General features: G+C 40.9%; 2 protein-coding genes across 4 annotated transcripts in view; both read left to right on the forward strand.

The window, feature by feature from the left end:
• Positions 1–106: 106 nt before the first annotated feature.
• NSMCE4A (NSE4 homolog A, SMC5-SMC6 complex component) lies at positions 107–12,911 on the forward strand. Its single transcript, XM_065639191.1, has 11 exons — positions 107–533; positions 2,284–2,364; positions 2,953–3,083; positions 4,110–4,261; positions 6,229–6,328; positions 8,972–9,062; positions 9,537–9,631; positions 10,383–10,431; positions 11,134–11,225; positions 11,804–11,895; positions 12,422–12,911. Exons 1-10 carry the CDS (start codon positions 236–238, stop codon positions 11,885–11,887), a joined length of 1,173 nt encoding a protein of 390 aa, XP_065495263.1. The 5' UTR covers positions 107–235; the 3' UTR covers positions 11,888–11,895; positions 12,422–12,911.
• A 325-nt stretch (positions 12,912–13,236) lies between these two features.
• The window catches only part of ATE1 (arginyltransferase 1), an 80,161-nt gene continuing 70,911 nt past the window's right edge, over positions 13,237–22,486 (forward strand). For 2 of the 3 annotated variants that reach the window (XM_065639339.1, XM_065639338.1), the window contains exons 1-5: positions 13,497–13,698; positions 14,927–14,990; positions 15,344–15,406; positions 16,040–16,143; positions 16,975–17,247. In XM_065639339.1, coding sequence (XP_065495411.1) covers positions 13,596–13,698; positions 14,927–14,990; positions 15,344–15,406; positions 16,040–16,143; positions 16,975–17,247 — 607 coding nt within the window. In that variant the 5' untranslated portion in view covers positions 13,497–13,595. Of the gene's footprint in view, positions 13,339–13,496; positions 13,699–14,926; positions 14,991–15,343; positions 15,407–16,039; positions 16,144–16,974; positions 17,248–22,486 lie in introns of those variants that run through there. The other variant, XM_065639340.1, reaches the window with a different exon arrangement.

Below are 22,486 nucleotides of genomic sequence, written 5' to 3' on the forward strand. Positions count from 1 at the left end.
GCTCTTCTCCCGCCCCGGCAGCGACCTCACGGGGCGGCAACGGCGACAACGCCCGCTCCGGCGGCCCCGCCCCGCTCCGCCCCGTCCCTCCCCGCGGGTTTGGCCCTCTCGGGCCGCCGTCACGACCGGTAACGGCGTCTCCAAGGGCGCCTTGCGCGGGGCCGGGCTGCCCGGGCGGCGGCCTCCCCGCGCCTCTTCCGCGGTGGCTGGTGAAGGGCCGGGGCGCCGAGCAGCGATGTCGGAGGCGAGTGGAAGCGGCGATTCCTCCTTCTCCTCCTTCCCGTCCTCGCCGCAAGGCGCGGAGCGCGGCCGCCTCTCGCTGCCGTCCACCTCCCGCAACGGCGCCGTGCCCCAGCACCGGCAGCAGCGGCTGTCGAGCCGCCCGCGCCCGCCGGCCTCCGGGGAGGAGGGAGAGGAGCCGGAGGCGGCGGGAGACAAGCCCGGGCAGCCGGAGAGCGCCGGGGGCGTCGGCGATGAGCGCAGCAGGAGGATGATCCGGAACCAGTACCGGGAGCTCATCTACAGCGTGCAGCGTAAGTCCGGGGGCGGCTGCGCCCTCAGGAGCGGCCCGTGTCCGGCCCCGGGCGCCGTTCTCCGGCGGGGATGTGTGTGTGCCAGGGAAATGGGGACTACGAGTGGGTGCTGGGGCTTGTTGTGAGAAATAGTGTGGCCAGCAGGCCCAGGGCAGTGACCGTCCCCCTGCACTGGGCACTGGGGAGGCCAAACCTCCAATCCTGGGGTCAGTTTTGGGCCCCTCAGGACAAGAAAGCCCTTGAGGTGCTGGAGCGAGTTGAGAGAAGGGAACGGAGCTGGGGAAGGGGCTGGAGCACAAGTGTGATGGGAGCGGCTGAGGGAGCTGGGGGTTCAGCTGGAGAACAGGAGCTGAGGGGAGACCTTCTGATCTCTGAACTGCCTGAAAGGAGCTTGGAGCGTGGAGGGGTTTGGTCTCTTCTCACAACTAACAAGCGACAGGAGGAGAGGAAACAGACTCAAATTGCACCAGGGGAGGTTTAAATTGGATAATAGGAAAAAATTTCTTCCAGGAAAGGGTTGTCGGGCATTGGAACAGGCTGCCCAGGGCAGTGGTGGAGTCACCATCCCTGGAGGGGTTTAAAAGATGCAGAGACGAGGTTCTTAGGGACAAGGGTTAGTGGTGGACTTGACAGTTGGACTCAATGATCTTAAAGGTCTTTTCCAACCAAAGTGATTCTATGATTGTGTTGTTTCAGTGCCAGGCTGGTAGCCTGGCCTTAGTGTTTGAGGAACTCTTCAAGTTTTTGTGGGAACTCCAAGTTCCCTGGACTGCAGAAATTTCGAGCCTGTAGTTAGGTTGAAATTTGGCTCCCTGGAAGCATTTGCATGCCCAGGGCTAGGAAGTTTGTGAGAAATTTACCTGCATGTAATGTGTGTGACTGCATTGATGCAGGGAAGCTATTGGTCTTGAAATTGCAGGTACCAGTATCTGGACCAGAAAGTTATTCTTAGGCTTTACAGAAAGTGCTATGGGATTTTTAGCATCTCTCTAGATAAATGTGTCAGTACTTCCCACATGTATGTTTGGAGTGTACTGTTTTTCTCATGAAAGCATAGCAATGGTGGTTTCACTAAGCAACCTGTGGTGTTGATTGTTTTCTGCATGCTTGGTAAATTTGTAGGGTTGTTTTACAAGAGAATACAACACAGTTTGTGGATGACCCAGGCTGTGTTTATGCAGAAAAACAGCAGTGGTGTGTCAGTGCATTGAGGATGGGGTTTATCCTTAAAAGCAGTGCTGTGAGTGGCTGTTCAGAATTGAACATCTGAAAGCCTTGTTAAATCATATGTATGCCAACCGTTACATTTGTATTTGACATGGCAATCCTCGGAAATCACCAAGCATGCGGTTTTTTGGGGATTATTTGCTTCTTTAATGAAAATATTTAATGACTTTTGCGTAAGACAACATGCAGAAGACAATGGTATCTGGTAGTTGCTGCGATGCAGATATACATATTTTACTGGAACCAAGAGGCATCTGGGATCTGCTACCATAAATTCAACCATATAAATCATATTCCATTGAAGTAAATGGAAAATTACCTCTTCAAACTGAGTGAATCCATAAGCATTAATAAAACTTGAGTCTACATAGTCTTGCAATTAATGTACTGTAACTGTATTCCATATTTTTCTTTGTGTGATGGGCTATGAACCAGCCACTTTGATTAAGGTGTAAGTATGTGTTTCTTGATGCTTCAATATTTAAGTAATTTAGGGTTTCATTTGTGTCCTTTCCCCCTGCAGAAAATCGTGAGGATATGCTGAGTTCAAAAAGCAACAGACTGACGGAAGCTTTGGAAGAAGCCAATAAACTTTTTAGTGGAGGTAAAACAAATTCTTTGGTCCTTATTAGAGGTGTTTGTTTGACAGTTGTCCAAGTGTGAGGTGATGATGCCTTATAAACAAAAAAGGGCAAGAGAATGAAGTTGAGGTCCAAGTACTTTATGAGAATTATTAAAGTATAACTTGAAACAAATATGTTCAGTTGAAGAGGAATTGTTTGAATATGGATCTATACATAATAATATAATAAATATAATTACTTTAGCATTTATTTGCACTTAGCAATACCCCTTGCTTTATCTTGACACTATAGAACAATATATGTAAGTAGTACATATAAAATATATTGGTGTAGAGGGGCTCATTTCACTTGGAGAGATGGAAAACATGTCAATGAAAAATGCATTTTATTCTTTAAGAGAATTTTTTCGTGCTTGCCTTTGTCAGTGTTGTCCTCTCCTTTTCTCTCTCTGTTTTTTTTAATGCAGATATTGTCAGGAATTGTGTTAGAGGTCATTGCAATAAAATGATTTACAAAGCTCTGTACTGAGGATAGTCTGTATGCTGAATTTTATTATTGCATTTTTTTGACAATTTCATATTATTAACCCAAAATCTTTTCCGTAACAGTTTCCTGTGCACGAGAGGCTGCGCTGGATGCCCAATTTCTTGTCTTAGCATCAAATCTAGGAAAGGAGAAGGCCAATGAGTTGCATTCTGAGATGACAGCGTTTGATTCACTAGCATTTGCGGAAGACTTGGTAAGTTCTAGACTGAATTTGCCAACAATTTTGCTAGAGGTTTGCCCTATTTGTTACAGAATGATAAAGTAAAAGCCTCGTTGTCAGGCAGTACAGGACAGTTCTGATTGAATTTAGCTCTTATAAATTTCCGTGATTAACTTTTAGGTTAGTGTCGTTAATTGTTTAAAACTATTTAAGTGTTTCCAATACACATAGAGGAAAATTAACTCAAAATGCAGACAACCCTCCCTGGTGTTGCGTTGTTGCTGCTTTATCACAGTTCAGTCAGTTTGTGCCCTTAAGGTAGTCTCGTGCACTTTTTATTTAGACTCACTATTTTGTAGATTCCCAGTAGTTAAGTAGTTTCTTTATCCTGTCTACTGCTTTATATGTTTTTGAATGAAGTTCTCCAGGCTCTGTGTAACTGACATGAAATGGGACTTTGGGGTACTTGCCTGCTGTAGACTTGACATGTTTGTCTCTTTGTCCTGTGACTGGGTGGAAGAGTCAGTTCAGAATAGCTTTGAACAGACTTCCTTTTCCTCCTGACAATTTTCTCTTATGTTAGAGTAGATTAATAAGGATTCTGAGTCTTTGGTCAAGTCTAGAGCTCTGCAATATAAAAAAACCCCATCAAGTTCAGTTGTTTTATTGAAGTTTTTCCTGAGGAAGTCTGGATTGGTGGATGCAGAGTTAAACCAATTAAGTTCTTCTTTGATATTTGAGGAGGTTCAGAAACTGAGAGACATCTTAGCTTTACAGTGCAATTTAAGTAATAATTCACACGTAATTGAAATATGGAATATTGGAATATAGGCGGTTTTATTTACCTATAGCTCTTTTAATCATTGCTTGCTGATGCTTGCTGAACACAAGTCTGTGAGTGTTTTTCTCTTCTCACAGTATCTTCAGGAAAGTCAAGGTCCTTGTGCAGTGATATTAAATATTAATCTAGCAAGACAAACACCATAATACAGTGTTTCACCATTCATGTATCTACTGATCTTTAAGTGAATTTTCATTGAAGCTTTTTTTCTTTTGTAGCTAACCTTCATGGGTATAAATCGCATAGAAGTGGAAGAAAATGATAACGATTCTGAGGGCATTTCAGGTGGCTATTTACCTAGTAATGCCTGGCATAAGCTGGGAGAAGAAACGGAAAAGTACTTCAGAAGAGCACCTTCTTTTCACTATATGTAAGTTTATTTAAGGAAATAGTATATGTTACAACACAAGCTAATGGCCTTAATTGATTCTTACCTTTAATGCGCTGGGCTTGAATAGAGTTTAATCTTGGGTCACAAAGTGTCAACAAGAACTTCTGTGTGGTCTCTGTTCTTATGGTGCAGTGAACTCCTTGTCTACAAAATACTTCATAATATTTTTGTCTTTGATTTTGGTTTGTCTTGACTTACAAAATAATATCGCTTGGATCTAGTAGTGATAGCAAGGTATTCTTGATTTACCCGTTTCAGACCAAAACCAGTAGAAGTGATCCTCCTTCGTTTAAAAGCTGACTCTTCCCTCATCTTTCTCTCCCTGTACAAGCTGCAGCCAGAATCATGAATAGAGGAACCTTTTTTTTTTTTAATTGTTTCCTAGACAGTTGTGGAAGGTCAGTCCCTCAGAGTCTATATCTTTTACCTGATGATTGTATTATTGTGAAGAGACCAAAAATTCTCGTATGTCTGTGTTAATGGGTTGTCTTTTAGAGTCTTGCTTTCTGGCTCTGCCTTCAGAAAAAATCACCTGATTACTGGGAAGTGGCCTGATGTAGAATCAGCGTCATCTCTCCTGATGTGTAGACAACCCATTTAGTTGGAGTCTTTTTAGCTGCTGTCAAATCGCCCTTAATTGCCTGGCTTATAAACGATGCTCCAATTTAAATCTCTCATGAAGTCAGCTGGCAATAGCAGGCTCTAGTTAAATTATATTATCAAGAGTAGAGCTGATAGACTATTATTGAGTTGTCTGTGCTTTTACACTTGTTCCAATCCCCACTAAATATCACTGTAAGAAAGTTGCTGAATGTAATAACTTGATCATACAATACCTAATATTTCATGTTGCATAGCTAATCCACATATTTCAAACTTGCGTTTGCACTTTCAAGCTGTAAGCTCTAGCTGATAGTCTATTTTCCAATAATTTTTTATAATCTTAAGACAAAACTGATTGTGAGAAAGACTTTTTTTTTCCTCATTAGTTGCATTTTGACATCTTAAGTAATGATGGGCTTCTTTCGATGGAAAATGTGTGAATATTAGCAAAATGTTAATTTTAAATAATAAAGTGTAGTCCTCAGTTTAGGAAAAGAACTACTTATTTCTGACTCCATCTATGCTTAAGTGAGGCCTGAGTCGTGGCCCTTTTTTCAGGGTCAGTCTGTGACTTCTGAAGTTGAGCAGTTGCAACTCACTCAAGATAGGGAAAAACATGTACTGCAGAATTTTTGGGTGCCTGCTGAACTAACTTGAATTGAGTCTCAATTCACACTCTCTCCTTTAGGCATCTAACTTGGTGGAGATTCAAGGCAACCAAAGTTAGGAGCCTAAGTTCCTTATATAGTCAATGGAGAGAGGTAAGCACTTCCAGAAAGTGCCTAAATCTAACAGGTATATTACGCTCATGTTGTTTAATGAGAAACTTTGAATCTCTTCTTAGTGTACTGAATGCTCTATTAATTGACTATATTTTCAAATTTGTTTTATTTTATTTTATTTTTAAAAAAAGCTTACTGCAAACTTGACCTTACAGAAACTAAACAATAGACGAAAAAGAGATAAATATCGTATGGAGAGAGTCTTCAGGCAGAGAAATGTAACAAATAGAGATATTGGAGGGTATGAACGATATACTCTGTTTCATTTCTTAAGTAGTTTTAAGAAAAGTAGATTTAAAGTTTTCAGTTTAAACAAAAAAAATTGGAATAATTGCATCAAATTTTATACATCCTGTTGACAATCTGGTATGAGGCTGCCAACATAAATTGGGAGCAACTTTTGGGGATGGTTGTTTACCAAAATCTCTGAATGTTTTATTTTTAGATGTCAGTCATTACTTTGCACTTCTATCAGGAGATCAACTGCTCAGTATCTAGAGTATTTTTTAGCATACAATATAAAACATATTTCCATATATATGTTCTTTTTATTTTGGTTAGGTTGGGATCTTTCAAGTCTGAACCTCCTGTACCAAGGCAACGGATCGAAAGGCAGAAAAAGGCTACAGGAGGAGGAGAAAAACGTGCAATGCCTGCCCAGGTTTGTGAAGTGTTACCTTTATTAACAATTTGTAATGGCATAGTTATTACAAGTGGCTTTTAAATCTTTCTCTTCATGGTGGTTTGGGTTTTGTGGACTTGCATAGTACTAAAGGATTGAGAATTGGTTATTAGGCTTCTTGATTCGTTTTGTGTGGACTGCAGTATTTCACTGAATGGAAGGAAATACGATTCACAGACTGATTTCAAGTTCAGAAATAGGATTTACAGTCTGATTTTTCAAGTTCAAATTAGCTTATTTGCTCTGCTCTTTGCTTTGAAAGGAAACAAAAAAATTCTTCTTTAAATTAGTGTGTTTTCAAATTTTATTTTAAAAATGTCTAACAGTGTGTGGCATTTGCACAGAAATGTGGTTAACAGCAGCAAGCTAATTAGCTCACTTATACGGTATTTTCTGTGTTTACTGTTTCCTTCTTCTTTCTGTTGTACTCTGGCAGAAAGGCAAAAGTCTGAGAATACTGCGAGGCTTATATTTGAAACTTAGGAAAAGTAAACCACATTGTTATGGGGAACCTCTGGCTGATAATGCCAGTACATAGAGGCAAAATGTTGAGTATGTCTTTTTAAATACAGCCTTCTTCATAATAATCCAAATAGTGATAGAAATTATTCAGATGGAGTTTGGAGTGGGAAGAAGAGGAGCTGGAGAGTTTGAGAGAGTTGCTTCCAGAAGCGAGTGATGGCTCTTTGTGGTTTGCTTAGGTAAATGCTGATGATCAGCATGATTGTTAACCTGTGTTAGACACATGACGGTGTGTGAAAGTTTCTGTAACTTACTTTATTGTGAGGTGGTCAAAAGGAAAGTGGTGGTTCACGGGAACAGCGAACAGCTTACTGAAGACTGTACTTGAAAAGTGAATTTGCTACTCTGCTGATTGCAGTACTTGAAGAACGAGTTGTGGTACCCTGCTTTAGACATAATGAACAAATCTGTAAAATCACAATAAGCATGTCCTTTGACCATGTCAAACTTCATGCCATGATATTTCTTATAGGTAAACTTGGGTTCCTTTTCTGAAAAATAGCTAAAGATCGTCACTGGCAAGAGCTCTAGGCGCACTGCCCAAGTCGTAGAAGGCAAAGGCAAGGACTGGGAGAATGATGGCAATGTGGCTTCGTTAAGGGCGAATTGTGCTTGACAAATTGGGTGGCCTTCTACGACAGGGATACAGTGTTGGTGGATAGGGGAAGAGCAACTGACATCGTCTGCCTGGACTTGTGCAAAGCATTTGACTCTGCCCCGCACGATGTCCTTGTCTCTAAATTGGAGAGACGTGGATTTGATGGATGGATCGATGGTGGATAAGGAGTTGGCTGGATGGTCACTCCCAGAGTTGCTGTCAATGGCTCGATGTCCTTGTGGAGACCAGTGATGAGTGGTGTTCTTCGGGGGTCAGTGCTGGGACCGGTGCTGTTAAACAGCTTTGTCAGTGACATGGACGGTGGGATCGAGTGCACCCTCCGCAAGTTTGCCAGTGACACCAAGCTGTGTGGTGCAGTCAACAGGCTGAAGGGAAGAGGTGCTGTCCAGAGGGACCTTGACGGGCTGGAGATGTGGGTCCGTGCAAACTTCATGAATTTCAGCAAAGCCAAGTGCAAGGTCCTGCAAATGGGTCAGGACAATCCCAAGCACAAACACAGGCTGGGTGGAGAATGGATTGAGAGCAGCCCTGAGGAGAAGGACTTGGAGATGTTGGTTGATGAGAAGCTCAACATGACCCAGCAGTGTGTACTTGCAGCCCAGAAAGCCAGCCGTGGCTGGCTGCATCAAAAGAAGCATCACCAGCAGGTCAAAGGAGGTGATTCTGCCTCTGGTGATACTCTGCTCTGGTGAGACCCCACCTGCAATGCTGTGTCCAGCTCTGGAGTCCCCAGCATCAGAAGGACATGGACCTGTTGGAGCAAGTCCAGAGGAGGCTGTGAAGATGATCAGATGGCTGGAGCCTTCTCCTATGAAGACAGGCTGAGAGTTGGGGTTGTTCAGCCTGGAGAAGGCTCTGGGGAGGCCTTACAGCAGCCTTCCAGGCCCTAAAGGAGGCATACAAAAAAGCTGGAGAGGGACTTTTTACAAGGGAGTGTAGTGATAGGACAAGGGGTAATGACTTTAAACTGGAAGAGAGGAGATTTACCTTAGATACAAGGAAGAAGTTCTTCCCCATGAGGGTGGCGAGGCCCTGGAACAGGCTGCCTAGAGCAGCTGTGGATGCCCCTTCCCTGGAGACATCCCAGGCCAGGCTGGACGGGGCTCTGAGCAACCTGAGCTGGGTGAAGACGTCCCTGCTCATGGCAGGGGTGGCACTGGATGAGCTTTCAAGGTCCCTTCCAACCCAAACCATTCTGTGATCCTATGATCTTAATGAACTGCCCTTAAACTCACGGGCTGTGTACCGCCGGGGTGACCCAGGAGTAGACCTGTAAATAGGCACAAAACGGACCTGTCAGTTTGATATTGTAAAATGGGAATTAATTGCTAAAGCACTTTGTAAGTTGTCTTATGTTTGCGTGTGTCTGTGACTGTGGACGTGTGGCATAGAGAGAAAAATTTACTTTATGTGGTTGTAAAAGGCCCTTTTGTTATATGTAACAGTGGTTATTTGAGGTGAAACTATGTTTCTTTTTCCAGTTAAAAAAAATGGAAGAGTCTCATCAGGAAGCTACGGAAAAAGAAGTAGAGAGGATTTTGGGATTATTGCAAACCCATTTTAAAAATGATCGTAAGTATGATTCAGTTAAGCTTTTAAAGCATTGATTTGAGAAAATGAATACTTTCAATCTTTTACAGTGAAGAGTGATTAAACTATAGAAACAAAATTACGTGGAGTTAGCAAGTTCGCAGTCTTTATGTTGAAGGATATATACTATGTGTTTTTTTATGAAGACTGCTCAGTTTCTGTTTGAAAAGTAAATTTAAATCCTACATTAGAGCATGGCATTTTTTAGAAAGCAAAGAATGGCTGCGTATGTGTTTGCATGTGGCGAAAGAGGGGAAGAAAATAATATTCTCTTGAAACTTTGTTTTTTCTGTAGGAAAAGTGAGAATTCAGCATTGTAAGTAAATTGACATAAACATTCAGTTAGCTTTGAAAAGCCACTAGTGACTTCCTTAAGTTTGTGTTTCCGTGTATTAGCTCTGTGTATACAATACCACTTGATGGTTTCGTTAACAAACCCATTTTTTTCATCTCTAGCTGATACACCTATTTCCTTCTTTGATCTTGTGATTGATCCAAACTCTTTTGCACGCACTGTGGAAAACATCTTTCATGTGTCCTTCATTATAAGGGTAAGGTGTGACATGTTCTTGAAATCTTATTTTAGATATTGGAATTGTGGGGAAATACTGATTTGTTTTATGGCTTTCATATTGACACATTAACATTTAAATATCAGGAATCCTAATGCGTTTTCTACAAACAGTCTATGATATTTTGGTAATTGAATAAAAAAGAAAACAGAACTGGAAAACTAATTTTTTTATTACCTTTTTCTACTACAGTCACTTAACAAAAAAAAATAGTGAAATTTTTGCTGTCAATACACTTTTCAAAAAGTGATTCTAGCTCACATTATTGTAGGTTATAGAAGAGTTATTGAAGTTGTAGTAAAGTATGTCAGTGCAGTGTTTTATGTTCTCTTTGAATTTGTAGATTTGCACTTCAAACTGTACTTAGTTTGTCCAACAAACAAATTTGGGAAAATGATAAAACTTATATTTTGACTAAATGCAGGCTTATAGTGAATAGTGATGTGATTGTGAAGGGTTGACTCAAGTATATTTAATGAATAATAATTATTTTTAATAAATCAATTTTTTAAAAATCCAACAGTTACCAACTGTCCTATATCAGCTGCATTCTTTATGAATAAAGCACTGTATTAAAATAACTTTTCTTATTTGATATGCCAATTAAGATTATTTATCAATATATGTACCTGTTTGTGATGATGTAATATATTAAATATATGAAATATCAGTGTATTATCCTAATTAGATAGTTCTAATTTCTGAAACTTTAAATCCTACTGTCTTTTAGGATGGTTTTGCAAGATTAAAGTTGGATGACGATAAACTGCCAATAATAGGTAAAATCTAGCTTTAAAATACTATAATTGTTTTTTGTTACAACATTGAGAAGTAGCTCCATTTTACGTGTTCACTAAGTTTTAGGTGTATTTTTCACTGCATGAGTAGAAATTCGGGGATATGCAGTGAATGCAACTGAAGGTGTAAAGAGATTAATGAGAGGAACTGGAAGGATTGAGTCTCTTTACGTATCAAAATACGGGAAAAGGCCATTATGCTGATCCATACAAATTATATTAATAGCAGTAAAAGGTTATTACCTTTCCTTTTAAGAGATATTTTTGCTAATAAGTACATGAACAACGTTACACTTTGCTGAGAAGATGTATTTTGGGGTGCAAGAAGTCTCCTTTGTGTGAGCCGGGAAGGGCTGCAAGTTCCAACAGTTGAAAAGGAAATGCCGTCCTATGTAGGAGGTCTTTGGCTTTCATTCCCACGGGATATCAATGGGATTAAGATTTTGGTGGGATTTCTTAAAGGATTAAATACTTATGTCCTTCTGAGACTCTGAAAAATGTTAGTTTCTAAATTTTTAGGAGGTAAGACTGAAGAAATTTCTTAAGCATATGGTACAGGCTGTTGATAGAGCCTGGCTTAGTGGAGCAGGTATAATTGGTTTGCTTTTGGTGAAGCTTTTGTATTCTTGGAGGAAACTGACTTCAAAAGTGTAAAGACTATAAAAATAACTCTACTTTGAACAGAGCCTTCAAAAGACAACGAGGGAAGAGAGAACGACCGTGGTGCTGGAGCGCGGAACCAGATTGTCATATCCCTGAACCAGCAAGAATGGAAGGTATAACAGAGAGCACTTGATACTTTTGATTATTTGTTTTTTTTCCTTAAGTGTAAGAATAAATCTGAGAGCTGTGCTGTTATGTACTCTGATGAGGGCAAGTGTTCCCGTGTATATTATAATTTCATTTAATTTTACGGATTCCAGAACAATCACAAATCTAACGAATGCTTTTAACTGCAAGAAAACTGAGAATTGGGGTAGCGATTTCATCTTTGATCCTTGAAGCCTGGTCAGTTTAAGTGCTTTTAAGTTGTGCAGTGTGTTGCTTTTACATTTTTATATGAGGTGTAAGTCTAGAGTCTGTTTCTTCCCTTCTATAAGATACTTGCTTCTAGTGGGGAAGTTCTCTGTACAATTTCCTCACTGCTTGCTGTTTCTAATAAATCTTAGACAAAAAGTAGTTTTTACCACACATGGCTCTTCTCCTTTATCCCTCACTCAGAATGTGCAGAAGAAACTTGATAATTTGAAATAGTGCTTTAATGAGAAACTTTATTACTTACCTGGTAGTAACTGTGATTAAATTACAATAATTGAGCTCTTGTAACTTACATACTCTTGTCATCTCTAACCAGGAGATCGTAGAAACATATGAAATAACAGAACCCATGATTAGCCCTCCTGATGATGGAAATGAAGATGAAATGGAGATAGCTTAATTCTTAAAGTAAGTTCTTTTAATAAATCAAGCTAAATAAGGATACAGTGTATGAGTTCCTTATGCATGTGGAAGAGCTGCAGGGAAACTACATGTGACTTGTAAATGTAGAAAAACTATAAGCAGGATAACTCTGTAAGGTCTGCAACATTTCTATAGCGTTGATCTCCTCATGGAACAAAATGTCATCTAGTCTTCTTCAGTAATTAACTGAAAAAAAACCCCTTTATTTTTACATTTGATGGTCCCTTAAGTGATATGCTTGAAACAGTTTTGGAAATATATACTTGGGATGCAGTGTAGTGAAGAAACAGAGCTTAGTTTTTGTACTTCTTTTTTAAACCTACTGACAGTTCATGAGTGAATACATTAGTCTGAAGGACTTAGGGGAGCAGGGGAAGGGAAGACAGTCTGGTTCCCTCTAAAATGCTTTAAAAGATAAGACTGAATTATTTTATTGTCACAGTTGTTTGGTAAGTTCCAAATCTTAATGCATAGTGTCTTATTGTCTTCTCTATTTTTTTCTTTCCCCCAGGTGCCTTAAAGAATTTTAAAATGTTTTCTTCAGAAAGTATTTTATATGTATATATTGTAAAATTAAATTTATTTTTATTGGAACATCTTAGCACTTTTATATAAGCTGTCTTGTTTATATGTGTCACAAGGTTATTACCATGTACTTTCTATTTATTATGGCTATGTTTACTACTTTATATAGTTTACTGGCGCTTACAAGCTTTCATAAAAAGGAGATGCTGTCCCCCTCCTTTCATCCTTTGTGTCTCCCCTATAGCAGCCTGCAAGTGGAATTTATTAATACATGATTAACCACCTCTGCTGTGATAATCTTATCTAAATGATCTTGGGTGCTGCAGGAGAAATTTAATATTGTCTTTCTCACTCTTCTGGCAATTAAGGCTTTGGAAATTTAATCTTAATTACAGATAAAAATTCCTTCTTCCTTTTCTTTTTTCTTAAGGCCATCACGTGTATTTGGTTTTGTAACTTAAGCAGGACACCTATACTGAGCCATGGAAGTATTTTCTTCAAAATTAATAAATTCTACTTCCATCTCCAGAAAATATTTCTGGATTTTTTAGGATTCCTTCCTTTTATCGTAATCAGGGTATCTGAGCGAGCAGCCGAGGGGGTGGGTACCAAGTGACCCAGCCTGCTGCTAGCACCCCTCTTAGAGCACATTCCTCGGGCTGATAACATGAGGTCGGGCAGTGAATTTGATCATTTTTGGTCATTTACACCGCAGCTGTGAGCTGCGCGTTCCCGCACCCCCGCGGCCGGGGAGGCCGGGCCGGGCCGGGCGGGGCGCTGGGGGGCGGGCAGGACGCGGCGGGGCCGCGGGCGCCATGGCTGCCGCCGTGGTGGAGTACAAGGGCTGGAAGGAGGGCTACCGCTGCGGCTACTGCGCCTCGGAGCGGGGGAAGGTCTCCGCCGGTAAGCGGGCGGAGGAGGGACCGGCCGGGCGGCGGTGGCGGGAGCCGGGACCGGGGTGAGGGAGCGCGGCCGCCCGCACTAAAGATGGGGAAGCCGACGTAAACATGGCGGGGCCGCCGTTTCCTGTGGGCACTGCCGGTGCTTTGCCCGTAGCAAAGATGGCGGCGGCGGCGCCTGTTTCCGGGCGTCCCGGGGTGCCGTGGGGAGCGGCGGGGAGGCCGCTGTCCTGAGCCGGGCGGCGGGTCAGCGCGGGGGAGATGGCGGCGGCCGACAGCTCTCCGAGCATCGTGGAGTACTTCGGCGGAGAGGATGGCTACCGCTGCGGCTACTGCAAGAGCGAGACCGGCAACCTCTCCCACGGTGCGGCCCGGGGGCTGGGCGGGCTGTGAGCGGGGCCGGGCAGGGGCGGCTGGAGGCCGCGGGGCTGCTTCTGCCTGGGGGGTTGGCAGCGGCCCCGGCCCTCCCGCGTCCGTCCCGCCGGGAGCGGGAAGTGCCCGAACCGCCCGGCTCTGGACTTGCGGGCGTCCCGGGGCAGCCTGAGGGCATGGGCCGGGCCCGGCAGCGGGGCGGGGGCACAGCCGGAGGGGTCGGTGTGGGGCTGGGGCCTCCGGGGGCCGTGGGCTGGTGAGCCGGTTACAGACGGGAGCTGCTTAGATCTGAGGGCAAAACGTCAAACGTAACGGGATCTTATCGACGCTGATAAATATCTCCAGGGTGGGTGACGAGAGGATGGGCCAGACTCCTTTCAGTGGTGCCCAATGACAGGGTGAGGGGCAGCGGGCACAGACTGCAGCACAGGAGGTTCCATCTGAACATGAGGAGAAACTTCTTTCCTGTGAGGTGCCAGAGCCCTGAACAGGCTGCCCAGAGAGGTTGTGGAGTCTCCTTCTCTGGAGACATTCAAACCCGCCTGGACACGACCCTGTGTGACCTGCTCTGGTGACCCTGCGTTAGCAGGTGGGTTGGACTGGGTGATCTCCAGAGGTCCCTTCAGCCCCAACCAGTCTGTGATTGTGTGAAAGCTTCATAAAGGACGAAATTTCATTCTTTCCACTAAAGCTGTGGCTGGATTTGCTAAGGCCAGGTCGGTGGGAGGCAGACGCTGAAGAGGTGACAGTCCCCGAGCTCTGCTCAGCTGGGTGTCAGTTCTTCTCCGGGGGGTCCCTGCACACGGTCTGTGTCAGTTTCAGTGCCCTTGGGAGAGTTCTTCTGATCCACTGTTTCTAACCAATTTTTACAAAATTAAGGAGCGATATTATGCTATTTTCTTGGCGTATCTCTGGGAAAGATAGCAGGTGGAGAGGCAAATTTGTAACTTGTACAGTCAGAGCAATGCAGTTGATTGTATCCCAAGATTTATGTTGATTTTGTTTTTTCTTACTCCAATGTGGATGTTGGAAGGAAAATTACGAGAAAGGAAGGAAACTTACAAGATTTACAAATATGCTGCAACCTGGCAAGACATCTATTCAAAAGTTACCGTTAGCTGCTCAGATTTATAGTGATGTTTCTGTAGAACATGTTGTATTTTAATGTTTTAAAGCACAGCTGTGGTCAGTCAAGTATATTACTGTATCATTTATTTCAGGTATGTGGGCACATTCAATGACAGTTCAAGATTACCAGGATCTCATAGACAGAGGATGGCGAAGGTAAATTGAAAAAGAAAACACAAAGCCATGTTTTCAATTTAGATTCAATTTAGAATGCAGATTTAAAGTTTAGGTCTGTGAAACCAGTTAACTAATTTCTATAAGTAACTGGGGTAGAAGTATTTGTCTAATGTTCTGCGACGTTTTGTAACATGATACTACTGAACAGGAAAATATTTGGTTATTTTAGAAGGACAGTTTTTTAGCATAGCAGCAAAAAGCTGAAGAACTCGATTCTTGACTTTTGTTGCTTGTCCTGTAATACTTTGATATTTTAACAAAAAAACTCGGTCTTCCATTTATTTCGTAGTATAAGCAACAAGAAATCGTTACATATTTATTATTATTTTTAGGTGCGGAAAGTACGTCTACAAACCTATCATGCATCAAACGTGTTGTCCTCAATACACAATAAGGTAAGAAGCTCCAAATATACTCCTGTGATTTGACCTCTTCAAGCATGTTCAACTATTTATGTTTACTAGTTTAAATATAGAATACCTGATAACTTCAGCTACTTTAACGGTGCTTTGAATGATAAATATATGCTGTTGGGTTTGTGCACAGGCACATCAGTGCTCTCTTGCTCACTGGTTTTAGGTGAACCAGCATGTCCGTATCCCGCAAACACCTCTTTAGTAGCCCAAATAAGAGGCTCTCAGTTGAATAAATATAAATAATTGTATATATGCTTTTCTGCCCTTAGTAGTTACTATCAGTGGTGCATCTATAAGATGCATAGGTGAAAAATCCTAGTGTATTAGCCTCTTAAGAAAGTTTTTTTTAATGCAGTGCTTGAGATCACCTTGGCATATTATAGTGATATACACACAAAACTTGACATTAAGAATGATATTATGCAGTACAAGGCAACATAAGTTTATTAACTCAAAAGTGTTGATAAAATATTTGACCACTTACTGTAAAGCAATTTGAGATAGAATTAGAAATCATATACACAGTGTAACTTTTTGAAGTGGTTCCTTAACACTTTTTTTTTCTGAAATAATCTTTCACAAAAGAATTGATCTTTTTTTTTTCCTTTTAAGGTGCCAAGCTTTGCATTTTCAGGCCTCCAAATCTCACAAGAAAGTTCTGAAGAAGATGTTGAAATTTATTTCCAAAGGAGATGTTTCGAAAGCAGTGAGTGAAGGTAAGAAATCCGTAGTGCTTGAAAACCAGTGCTGATGTTTGAAAGGAGGATCAAATACCTGCTGCAGTGATCACATGGCTGGATACAAATAAAATTTTTGTATAGAAACCCCTTCATAAAGGGCTGGCCAGATCGTGTCTTTACAGTGTGTTTTGAATTGAGCGCTGTGTAGCCCGGAGACCAAACCATGCAGCTGACTTGCTCTATTGACGAATATGTTTCCTTATTTTTTATGCAGACCAGCTTATTTTCTTTTTCATCTCTGGTCACGTGTTTACTTTCTAGCTGGGTGCTGTAGAGAATTAGACCCTATTTTTACCTCTGTCATAAAGGTGATAATCTGGAGAGGACTAAGTAGGGCAGCAGGTGGCAGAGAAAAGGGAGAGCAAGCAGGGAAAGGAGGGTTTTCTTCCAGGTGACTGAGCAATCACCCCTCATTTATCCGACGCCAAAACCAGCTGTTCTCAGTTGTGATGGAACTTGTATTGGTCCTGAATCATTATAATTTGCCTCTGGGGGGTGTGTGTGTGTGTGTGTGTATGTGTTGGTATTTTTGTATTTATGTTTGTTTGAATCTGTGGCATGAGATTAGTTGATTGCCCCTTTTTAGTGAAGAAAATAAAGCTGTTCTCATTTCTGAGTTGGTGCTAGTAATCCAGGTTTATAAAGGAAGCTTTCTGTTATTGGACTATTGCAAACAGTCACTTTATCTGTTGGAAACCAGTTGTAAAATTGGAAAGAAGTTATTTTAATATTAATGTTAATCGTGCAAAGTGTGAGCTGTGGTTATATGGAGAGAAATCCACTCATGCGGTTTTTAATTATTTACAGAAGAGCCTATGGATTCCCATGTAGAAGATGCAGTTGCGTGTGATTTTCCATACAAAGTTGGATCTCACGTCAGTCAGTCTGAACTGACTCCCCTGAGTGTGGATCATGCAGAGAGGGTGGAAAATGAAGATGAAGACACAGGAGAAACAAAAAAAGAGGTGAATGAGCAGAAGGTGGAATTGGGTTCTCGTCAGATATGCGCAGATAAAGGCACGCCGCTCCCTGGAGGACCAGCACATTCGGCTAAAATTGTTCATGCACCTCCTAAGCCAGGTAGGCAAGTTTCTGGTAGTAATTGGAATATAGTATCATGATTTAAATGTTGGCGAAAATATTTTTATCAATAATTGTTTCTTTTTGTTTCTTGCCAGCTTATGGAATTATAGTGTATAAATTGAGAGGTGCTGCATCTTAATTGTTTTCTTACTTTTTCCTGAAAGTTGCATTGGTTTTTTTTGTTTGTTTGTTTTTTGTTTGTTTGTTTTTTTTTTTTTTTAGTGTAGTTATTGAGAGTACGTATCTACATCTGTAGATACTGTGCGCTTTTATTTTCTGTAAGCTATTTAGATTGCCGTCAGGTCAAGGTGATCGAATCTCATCAGACATTTGGAGCAGTTTCCAGTTTAGGATACTTTTGTATGCAGAATAAGATGTGCATCCAGCTTTCCCTTTATGAGATGTGACGCAGGCTTTATGTACCTTGAGGGATGGCTGTGCAGGACAAAGAGCTGGACACAGCTTTGGCTACTGTTGCAGGAAGTTCCAGGGGTAGGTTAAGGCTTAACCTTGTCTCTTGTGCCGCAGTAGGAAACGAGTTTAAGACCCAAATTTTTATATTTATTAATTTCTACAAGTCATCTTGTTGCTCTATAAATGATATTGTCTACGCCCTGTGAATACCCCTCTGTGAATAACTTATTTCCGGCTGTATTTCTTATGCTTTCGTGGACTATTTGCCACAGACCTTAACTAGCATTGGAAATATATTTAGTATGTTACTGTGTTTTTATTTCTTAGGCTTGAAGGAAATTGTGTAGCTTTCTGCTGATTTGAAAAACAACAACAAACAAGCAAAAAAACAAACACCAAAACCCCACAAAAACAAACCCACAGGTGTTTGTGGTCCTATATAAAGAATGACATTTTCTAGTTGAGCTTTTTCGTCCGTTTGGGAGCTTGCCTTGTTTTAGGTTTTGGTTAACTTTAGACTAGAAAAGCAGTGTCGGAAGAGGATGTGAAATTAAGAAAAACTGTAGATATTTCTACTACTTTTCCTGCTCCGAACTTACTGTTCTTTAAGGAACTACAGTAAGTATGGACAAGAAGTCGCCCTCATTTTACTTTTTGGTGCATTCATACAATGCAACAAAATGTGCCAAAAGCTGAAGGTAAATGCTTATTCATTTCTAGAGTTTTATGTGAACCTACATCAAATATTGGCAGCCTTTCTATTATGATACTAATTTTAATATTGTGGTCACTTTTTTTCAGTGTGGAAGTTATTCCTCAGTCAAGGTTTTGCATGGTAATTGTAAAGTTTTCTGAAATGCTGCCTTTGGACTGAATTCAACCATGAAATCTTTACCCCCCCAAAAGAATAATCTCGTTGTCAGTCCTCTGACTGTCGTCTTTTTTGGGTAGCTTGTTGTGATGGGGAAGGCCACGGTGGGTGATTCTGTGTTGTGTTGTGTTCAGGCAGAGGAATCCCTGAGGATCCCTGAGGGGAAAAAAGAAATGCTGAAAGCATTAGAAGCTTTGGGTTGCTTCTCCTGCAGCTTCTTTTGTGTCCTGGCTGTGTTCTCGTGGGACGTGGGTGATTTTTGGGAAGGAAGATTGTTAAAGGGCGGATGGATTAGTGCCAGAATAATGAATTTGACCAACAGCCTGCACTGGAAAAGAAGGTGGAATTGCTGACGGGCTCTTTGTGGCCCAGAGGTTGCAGATGAGGCAGCCTTGGCTTACAGATCATTTCCAGTTTTGCACAGCATCTGCAATGGCCTGTTTGGAAAAATAAAAGGTATTTTCTGAATTGCAATTAGCCAATACATAGTGAGTAATGTTAGTTAAAATCTTAAAAGACTGGATATTCTAGAGTTTCTGCGTGTGTTGGGACATCATACTAATTCCTCATTTCACTTGCCTATTATTACATGTCATGCCAGTATTTATGAGAACTTCAAAGTGCTTTTTCCTTCGTAAAGATTCTTGTCTCCTTCAATAGGTTGGCTAATTTTCAGCAAAATAATGTTTTGTCCTTAATGAACACTCATTCTGATTTGGTTCAGGTTTTCAGCAGCTCAAGATGGTTTTTTTGCATTTAAAGAAAAAGCAAAGTTTTCGGAAATGCTTGATCAGAAAACTGTTGCACAGAAGCAGTACTGTTACCTGTTCCTAGAAAACTTGTCCAGAATTTTTGAGACTCTACTTTATATTTTGATCTTATAAAATGCAGTCAAAACGTTTATAGCCCTTAAAGAGTTTATAGTTTATATAACTTTTGTTTGTTGTGCAAATTTTCAAAACCCTGTTATTTTTTAAATAATGAAAAACGTTGGGTTATGCAAACTTCATTTTGGAAGCAAACTGAGGTGGACATTGACAGCAGGTGGCAGTCTTGGGTAAAGAAGATGAGTAAACCTGCCCATGTTTTGCAAAAGGTGAGGTATGGTCTTCAGTTATGTTAAGAATAACATGGGGTAAAACCTTAAACACTGAAAATGCAGATAAAGAAATCTTGAAGCATTGTTTGTGCTGTTTCAGAAAAAGAGGATTTACTTTTATGGAGGTGAAATATTCATTAGTGTGCTGCTTCCTTTCTGGAAGTTTTAAATGAAATAGAAAAGTGGATAATAAATGCATTGGAAAGCCTATTAAATTAATCTTTTTTATTTACTTAGGGTAGATGGTGTCACAGGTCAAATTTAGTTTAAAATTTTCCAGATAGAAAGATGTTTAGTTTTCATCGTGGAAAATGTAGACTTATTCCATAATAAGATTGTTTAATTGCATTTTTATTCCTTTATAAACAAAACAGGTCATTGTCCTCTAGGAATAATGGGCTGTTTCTGCACAGTCTCAGGTAGAAAAGAAGGTTTGTTTATGTCAGTGTGCACATGCATTGTTTTAAGGAGTTTATCTTACAGCTTATAGAAGATACGAGACCTGAAACAGATCCCCATACAGATGAAGTCCTCATTCTTCAAATCTATCATGAGTATTTTGAATAAAATCTTCTTCTGACTTGTTTGCCCATGGACAGGTCACATAATATCTGTAATTTCCTCCTAATATTTGTCCTTTTCTGGTGAATAATTTTAGCTGTGTTAAGCTCAAAAACCTTAGTTAGGAGGTAAGAACACTCTGTCATAAAATCTCCTGGTGCAATTATGGGATGTCTGAGGAGTACCAGGGTGGTATTGCTCCTTTTCTGCATCCCTGAGATGCTCTCAGCATTTCAGCTGCTGCAGAGTCCACGTGGAGAAGCCAAACTGGGACTTTTCTGGGTGAAACGCCAAGAGCTCGCTGCTGATTTACCCCAGGAGTGCACTTATAAACTCTGTAAAGGATGCACATAAAAAAGAATAATTTACAGCCTTACCAATAGTTAAAAGTTTATCCCAATATAAAGTATTTTGCCAATTTCTATGGTGTATCTGTTGGTAAAGAGAGATGCGGGCAGCGGATCTGAGGGCTGCAATTCTTTGCGGGTGAAGTGAGGATGTAAAATATCGATGCTCTCAGCATTTCCAGTTTGCAGAAGGATTCCGCTCTTCTCGGTGTCCATGGCACGGTCTGAAGTGGGTAGAGGACAAGAAAGAAGTCAGTTTTGGCTAATAAATTATTGGTGAGGAGGAGGAGGAAAGCAAGCTCTTACTATGGTTTCATAGGAGTTCTGGAAAAAAACCATTTCCATGTAATTTTCAGGCCTTCAAGAGAGTCCAGTGAGATAAGCCGTAGTTAAGTCCGGGTTTGGATTCTTCTTTACTTCTTATAAATATTAACAGAGTTGGAAATGTGTCGTCTTAATGCTTCAAATGAAAGCACCTCACCGTTCAGGGAACTTTCCCGTTCCACAAGATCAGTCTTTCCAAAGTTGCCAGCCTGTCTTTTGCAAATACATGAATTTCAGGAGAATGTAATGGGGTAAAAGAGTTCTTCAGCAGTTTGTCATAATATTTGCTACTGTTATGATTCTGTGCAAGATATGACTGTATTTCCCTCCATGGGAGTAGTTTTTTCCAATCTTCCTGGTTTTGAAATTTTCAATATTATGACACTTTTTTTTTTTTTTTGGACTCTGAACTCATCTACCAGTGCCTTCAAAATAACAAAGAAAACGCAGAATTAGAGTTACTTCGTTACTTTTGCTGATGCAATTTGAAGTGCAGACTTTTTTATGGACAGGAATCCTTTTTGTTTTAGATTTTAAATATAACCTTGGCTCTGGGATGGAATCATGGTCAAAGTGCTGCGTTAAACAGCTGTAGAGGAAGAATCATCGCAACTTTGCTTGGCATTGGGCGTTGGTGGTAGTTGCAAATGTGAACTCATCTACCAGTGCCTTGAAAATAATAAAGAAAATGCAGAATTAGAGTTACTTTGTTACTTTTGCTGATGCAATTTGGAGTGCAGCTTTCCCTCTGTATGGAACTTGCAGCGGCAGCTGCTGAGCTGAGGCCGATATTCCCTGAAAATGGATCATTTCTTCCACCGCTGCTTCCAGAGGTGCAGCAGATTCCTACGGCTCTTGCACAGCTTCTGGACTCTTTATTTTTTTCTTGACTTTTTATTTTTCATTAGTGTCCTAAGTATAAAATTAATCTGGCTTCTTCATTGGGGAATTTGGACCACTTGAAATTTTTTTTTTGTGCATGTCTTTGTGTTGCTTTAAAACTAAATTCTTGTACTACTACATACTATTTTCCACACCGATCCATTTGTTTTCTAGGTTTGACTTCTCCTTTGAGTAAATAACTTTTCACAAATAGAACATTATGAACAGTTGGGATGTTAAAGATGTAAATCGATAACAGTGAATTGATTAGTAAAAGCATACAATCTGAATATAATTTTATACAAAGATGCAAGCTCATGTGGCCTTTTACTCTTCTTTTACATGACATTAGCGGTGCTGGGCGTATTTCTATTACCGCATAAGGACTCCAGATGACAAAAAGAAGAAATGCATTTTTTTTGTGCATCTGTCTTCTGCATGAGTCTGTTGTGTAGCCACCTGGGTTTCTAATGCAGCAGAACAATTCTGTATGAGTTTGGCAGCGAGGTTTTGTAGTTTTGGTGTGGTTTTTTCCTTTCAGTATTTCAAGCTGATCCTGTAGCTGTCTGGATATAGTACATCATCCTACCACATATGAAAGAGGAGCTTTTCTTTTGTTTCCGAGGAGGAGATGTGGTGTAATGATTTATGGACAGACTCTTCAGACTCTTTTCATGGACAGGAAGCCTTTTCATTTTAGATTTTAAATATAACCTTGGCTCTGGGGTGGAATCATGG

Source organism: Caloenas nicobarica, chromosome 7 (assembly GCF_036013445.1).
Source record: "Caloenas nicobarica isolate bCalNic1 chromosome 7, bCalNic1.hap1, whole genome shotgun sequence".
NCBI lineage: Eukaryota > Metazoa > Chordata > Aves > Columbiformes > Columbidae > Caloenas > Caloenas nicobarica.

What these genes read in the sequence shown, in the direction of transcription:
- NSMCE4A (XM_065639191.1), top strand. Translation starts at nt 236, where the DNA reads ATGTCGGAGGCGAGTGGAAGCGGCGATTCCTCCTTCTCCTCCTTCCCG. An exon ending in CAATAAACTTTTTAGTGGAG is followed by an intron (nt 2,365 to 2,952) that starts GTAAAACAAATT and finishes TTTCCGTAACAG; the next exon opens with TTTCCTGTGCACGAGAGGCT. An exon ending in ATGTGTCCTTCATTATAAGG is followed by an intron (nt 9,632 to 10,382) that starts GTAAGGTGTGAC and finishes ACTGTCTTTTAG; the next exon opens with GATGGTTTTGCAAGATTAAA.